Source organism: Cyanistes caeruleus, chromosome 2 (genome assembly GCF_971803275.1).
Source record: "Cyanistes caeruleus chromosome 2, bCyaCae1.hap1.1, whole genome shotgun sequence".
In the NCBI taxonomy this organism is placed as follows: domain Eukaryota; kingdom Metazoa; phylum Chordata; class Aves; order Passeriformes; family Paridae; genus Cyanistes; species Cyanistes caeruleus.
Genome location: NC_141702.1, coordinates 69835308 through 69841611, shown reverse-complemented (window position 1 = coordinate 69841611; position 6304 = coordinate 69835308). Strand labels below are relative to the sequence as shown.

Sequence of the window (6304 nt, the reverse complement as noted above, 5' to 3'; positions counted from 1 at the left end):
GCAAAGGCGGTCAATGCCTCCCTTGTGTGGCACCTTTCCCACCCCCTGGGACCCAGGCACAGGGCAGCACCCACCAGCTCCATGCATCCCTTCTTGTCCTACACTGCTGTCTGTTTACAAATAAATGCCAGGATTTAAAAAAAAATTAAAAATAATATTGTACAACTACAGCTTTTTCAAGCTTTCTTTCTTCTTTTCTTTTCTTTTATATACAAAAAAATGCAGTAAGTATTTAAAGTTCCTAATTTTGTTATGCTTTGTGTCAGAAGAAAAAAAAAAACAAAAAACAAAACATAAAATGCCAAACTGGCAGAAGGTTAGTTCAGCAGCTATCAACAAAAGCACAGGGCAGTTGGACTGCCAGGAAAAAACATCTTTGAAAAAAAAAAAAAATAATGGAAGTGGGTTGGAAAAAAAAAATAATAACCACACATTCTTCATTAAAACACTTTTAATACTACACAAGTTACAGTATCACCTTCTAAAAAGTTTAAAAAGGAATATTAACAGTAGCACTGTTGCAGCTAAAGCACTTCAAAATAATAGGAAAAAAAAAAAAAGAAAAAAGCTTGTAGCCCAGGTAGTAATAAAGGGAGAATCCACTGGAGCATTATTGTAATTGAGCAAAGCAACCAAAAGGAAAAAGGAACATTCAATGTGAGAAAAATGAGCTATGTATGAACAGCCTCAATTTTTTTTTTAATTCTTTTTTTCTTTTTTTCTTTTTTTTTGTCATATTGTTGTTGTTGTTGTTGGGGTTTTTTTTTTGTGGGGTTTTTGTTTTTCTTTTGCAGTTCTGAAGTTTTATGGTGGAGATTAGACTTGACTGGGGGCTCACAGTCAGCTGAGTGAGCATAGCCACCGTGTGCCATTTCTTTTCCATCTATGTTGTTTCTGGGCCACTGCCTGGCATCACCGGCCGGGGAGTTTCCATCCTCTCCAAGAGTCACAGAGCTGCAGGAGGGAACGGCTGGCAGGAGGAGGAGGAAGGCGTGCTTCCCTACACCAATGTCCCTCGGCCCCAAAACAAGGGAGTACTTTGTCAGGAGCAGGTCTCACCCTCGGCACGCTCACAGCTGGGACACCTGATGACACAAAAGGGGGGGACTCTTTTTAGGCAGGCTTTGGAATTCAGTTGTGATTCTTTTTTTTAGCATGGGGATACCACCTCAATCAAAAACATGAACTTCATCCCATGTAAGGTATTATGCCAAGCAACTTTGAAGAACTTGTTACCATCTATCAGCTCAAATTCCATTTTTTTTTTTTTTTAATAAAGTGCCTAAATACACATTTACACAGATCATAGTGGTTCCAAAGAATCCTTTACAGTTGGCATTTTTTTATATATAGGTATATATATAGGTATATATATATAATGTGCGTTTTCTTCAAATTGGCTAAATGTGTTTACATAAGACACCAATCTTGACTATAAGTTTTAAAGCGTAATATTGACTCAATGAATTTGTTTATCATGCAAGTCTTATCTAATATTACATTGACCTGTAATATGGAACACAATGTAGTGGGTGTGCTCATTAAACACTTCATAGAAAATTACTGTGCATGTGCAGTTCTGATCTTCAAATACTAATAATGACCATTTCTTTTTTTAAAAAAAAAAAAGTAGTCTTCAAAAAAAACAAAAAAAAAACTACTCTGCATTAAATTGCAGTTTGAACATTATCACAGTAAGAACAGTTGACTAAAAAGCACCCAAAAATCTTCAATTTTATAGTTGGCTGAACAGATTTTTCCTCCTCCTCTTCTGACACTGGAAGTGTTTATTAGCTGGTCCCTGGGAAGGGACGACCTCGCCACCCTTTTGCTCAGAAACAACCGCATATAACCGAGTTATAAACACCTCGACAGAAGGGCTTGGACAGCTGCAGCGTTGCCAATGAACTATAAACAGCACAAAAACATCACTATAAGACTTGAACTATTTCTAGTAACCAATGGTTTATTGATTTTAGAAGTCTGCTTGGTGATGCAGAAGCGTGATCAAAAGAAGTGGCTTTACAAAAGAGTTCTCCAAAGTAGCTTAAAAGGCAGGGCCAGGGCCATTATGTGCAGCCCTCATTGCTTTCATTTCAACCAGTTTATATTTTCATTTTCAAAGAATAGCAGTAGGTTTGTTTCAAGCAAACGTAATAAGGAAATTACAGGTTTCCTCCACCCACATTTGGGCTGTCACTGATATGCCCGCGGGCAATTTGGCAGAGCCTCAGTCACTGCTGTCACTGTACCACACCGTACCTGCCACTACTTGGAAATACCGGGTCAGCGATAGTAACAATAGCAACAGCACTAGAGGTGACTGGTAAGCAAAATCAAGATCCATATGCACTATCTGAAAATTAAAGTAAAATAAAATAAAGTCTCTTCCCCACATCCCCAGCTTTGTCCAAAGACACAAAAGCCCCACAAGTGACACTGAAGACCTTCAGAAATGGCAGTGCTACATTGGCACCTTCGCCAATCACGTAACCAAGTTCGTTATCAGAATTCCACGTTATGGTATGCAATTGGTGAATAAATGCAGTTTTGTAATCTTACAACTGATCACGAGAACTGCGGTCAACTTTGCCTTAAAAAACAAAACAAAACACCAAACCAAAAACAAACAAACCCAGAAATCCCTAACTCAACAGCGCCTCTTGGACACCTCTCCACATCCTACTCTGGTGGCAACATCCCTTGAAAAACTGAGCAATTTGGGACTGGATCTGGAGGATCTTCCATTGCAACCCGAGCCACACGCTTCTGGGAGAAAGCCCTCCTGCTCCCTAAGCTCGCCTGGCCAGCGAGATGGCGAAGGGCATGCCTGCCTTGGCTAGCCACTCTTATCCCCAACTGCCTCAGACCAAGCCTGCATGCAACCAGCTCTACAGGACAGGGGCCAGGAATAAGGAATCACAGACAGTAAGGCAATCTTTACAATGTCAGAAAGTGTATTTGGCATTTAAAAAAAAAAAAAAAAAAAAAAAAGAAAAGAAAAGAAAAAACAGAAGAAACAAGTGCATACAAATACAGCTAGAAGCATTTCTGGTTTGCCAAGTGCTCTCTAAAAAAAGCAGCGCAAGTCACAGCCTACATTGAACAGTAACTGTCACCAGGGAAGCACAACAAATAGTTGCTATAACAAAAGGGAAAAAAAGAAAAAACTAAACAGAAAAAAAAAAAAAAGAGAAGAATTAGAAGAAATGCCTTTATAATAAGTACATACCTTTTGTCTTCAAAAAATATAGAAACACAATGTATTCAAAAAAATCAAAATTATACAGCCATGTTTATGAAGTCTACATTTCCCTTGTCTTGGAGATATATATATATATTTATATATATATATTTATAGATATATACAGAATTCGAGCAGTTCGAGTTCAAGGTGACATCGGGCGGCGAGCGCAGGCGAGTCACGAGTCCCTCTCCTTTTTCACTTTCACATCTCCGGCCAGGATGGTGGCGATCTCCCCTTGCATGAAGGCCCAGGGGACGTTGGAGCCGACCAGGGGACACTTCTCCCCGCTGGGGCAATACACCTCCCCGCTGGCTCCCTGCTGCTTGATGCTCTGCCGGGAGCAGGGGAAGCAGAACTTGTGGGAGGGGACGGAGGGGCACTGCACGAAGTGGGTGTCTTCCAGGCGCTCGTGGCAGAGGGTACAACACAACGGGACGCTGGCGGCGAGGGACGAGTCCGGCAGGCTGGCGGGATGGACGGGCTCCAAGCCGCCCGCCGCCGCCGCGTTGGCCCCCTGGCCCGGCACCTCCCTGCCGGGGCCCAGCCTTCTTTGGTTCATGGCGGACGGCGAAGGGGGGCTGCTGCTGTTCCTCCGCGTGGTGGAGTGGACCTGGTTGGCGTCTTTGGAGGCGTGGTTGCCCCCGGCATTGTCCGCCACCAGAATGAGGGCGGCCATGGGGGACTGGCCGTTCTGTGCCGCCTCGGGCGGCGTGGTCCGGTTGGAGTGGGGCGAGGCGGTGGGCGGCGGGGGCGACATGAAGGGGGTGGCCGTCAGCGGCAGCTTCATCCCTTCCGACGAGGTGGGCAGCCAGGGCTGCACCTCCCCGTTGATCTTCGGGGGTCCAGCCTCGCCCTCCGGCTCGGGAGAAGGCTTCCTCTTCCGGGCGGCCCGGGCCCCTGCAGAGGCAGAGGTGGGGGGGGAAGGAGGAGGGTGAGAAGGCAGCGCGGTCACAACGCACGGAACGCACAACCGCGGAAAGGGCTGGCCTCGGCCACCCCCCGGCCACCCGGCCGGCCGGGCCGCCGCCCCGCACGCCCAAACCGCCCGGCATCCTCCGCCCCGCATCCCTGGAGAGCCTCCCCTCCCTCCCGCCCCGTCGCCCCCTGCCCTGCCCTGCCCTGCCCTGCCCGCCGCCCCCCGGTTCCCGGCTCCTCACCTGGCTTGGCCACGGAGCCATTGGTCTCGTAGCCCAGCAGCCTGCCGCCCGCCATGCCCGGCTCCTTCTTGAATTTGCTGTCGAAGGGGGCCACGGCGTGGCCCCCGTGCTGGTGCAGGGCCAGCAGCGTGTCCCGCACTGTCTTGGGCTTGGCCAGCCACTCCTGCTCGGCGCTCGGCCGGCCCTTGCCCTCCGCGGCCAGCTCCGCCGCCGCCGCCGCCGGCAGGCTCTCGGCGGAGCCCCGCTTCTCCTTGGCGCCGCCGTCGTGCTCCCCCGCCGCGCCGCCGCCGCCACCCGAGGAGGAGGAGGAGACGGAGCCGGGGCGCTTGTGCCCCAGCTCTCCCGGCTGCCCCGCCGACTGCCCCGCCGCCTGCGCCGCCGCCGCCGGCTGCTGGGCCACGGGCACGGCCATCGGGGCGGGCGCGGCGGAGATGGCGGCCAGCGAGGCGGCGGCCGCGGCGGCGGCGCGGCTGCCCAGACCGCCGATGGCGGCGGGGAGCCCGGCGCCGTTCACCAGCGGCACCAGGGTGGGCGGCACGGCGTGCGTCCGCCGAGGGTTCGGGCTCTGCCGGTTGAGCTCCGGCGGCTCCTCGGGCTTGGGGAAGCCATTGGGCACCAGGATCCCGTTGACCTGCCGGCCGCCGCCGTACTCGGCGCCCAGGCGGGGCGGCGGCCGCTCGGCCGCCAGCGAGTAGCGCTCCAGGGGCTGCGGCGGGGGCCGCGCCGCCGCCTCCGCCGCCGAAGGGTGGCCGAGCTGCTGCTGCTGCGCCAGGAGCTCCTTGGCGGAGAGCGGAGGCTGCTTGGCGTGGGGCGGTGGCGGGGCCCGGCCCTCGGGGAAGCAGCCGTGCGCCCGCTTCAGCTGCCGCGCCGTGTCGATGACGAACTCCACGCGGTCGGCGCCCTCGTAGTTGACGCAGCCCCGGCAGACGGGCTCGGTGAAGTCCCAGATCATGGCCCAGGGCATGCGGGGCAGATCGCACAGGTAGCACGACTGCCTGCGGGAAGCAGCCGCCACCGCCGCCGACGACATGTCCCGGCCCCGGGGCAGCGGCGAGCGCCCCCCGCTCCGGCTCCGGCCGCTGCCTCCTCCGCCCCTCGTCACCGGAGTCCCGACGGGCAGGCTCGGGAGCCGCGGCCGCAGCGGGACCGTCCGCCGGGCCCCCTCCCCCTCGCCTTCCTCTTCCGTGCGCTGGAGCGGGGCGCGGCGGGCGCCCCGGCAGGCAGAGCCGCTGCGGGGAACGCCGCTCCCTTCGCCGTCTCCGCCGGCGGCGCTCACAGGGCGGCGGGGACGCGCATCTCCGCCGCGCGGCTGGCGCAGGGCTGCGGCCGCTGCCGCCCGCACGGCTCCCCCGCTCTCTGGCTACTACGGGGCGGCGCGGGGCGGCGAAGGCCGGCGCGGCGCGGCGGGGCGGACGGGGCGGGGACTGCCACGGGGGCCGGGGCCGGGGCCGGGGCTGGCGGCGGCGCCGTGCCGTGCCGGGCTCCAGCCGCCACCGCCGCCTCTGCGCGCCGCCGCTTCGATTCTTCGACAGTGCCGGCCGCGCCTGCGCGATGGGCGCCCCCGCCCCGCCGCCGCCGCCGCCGCCGCCGCCGCGATCCCAGCCCCGGCCCCTGCCCGCGCCCCCGCCACCGGCACCGGCACCGGGGGTTCCTCCTGCCGCCGGGGGGCCGCCGCGCCCCCGCCCCGTCTCGCCCCTGGGGAGGGCTGTGGGAGCGGAGAGGGACAAGGCGAGGGGCGGGGGTGTGCCCTGCAGCTCCCTCCTTCTTTTCTGGTTTTATTTTTATTATTGTTGGGTGTATTACTGTTTCCCTCAGCGCCGAGGGGCTTTGCCGAAACCCCCCCACCCGTGGGCGCAGCGGTGCGCGGGGGCGCCTCCCGCAGTGCGGGGCTCAGTGTCCC

At 55.8% G+C, this 6304-nt stretch overlaps 1 protein-coding gene across 1 annotated transcript; it reads right to left on the bottom strand.

Moving 5' to 3' along the window:
- Positions 1–433: 433 nt before the first annotated feature.
- On the bottom strand, positions 434–5578 carry IRF2BP2 (interferon regulatory factor 2 binding protein 2). Its single transcript, XM_086877790.1, has 3 exons — positions 4405–5578; positions 3233–4144; positions 434–1085 (listed from the first exon to the last, which is right to left on the bottom strand). Exons 1-2 carry the CDS (start codon positions 5432–5434, stop codon positions 3423–3425), a joined length of 1752 nt encoding a protein of 583 aa, XP_086733916.1. The 5' UTR covers positions 5435–5578; the 3' UTR covers positions 434–1085; positions 3233–3422.
- Positions 5579–6304: the final 726 nt, after the last annotated feature.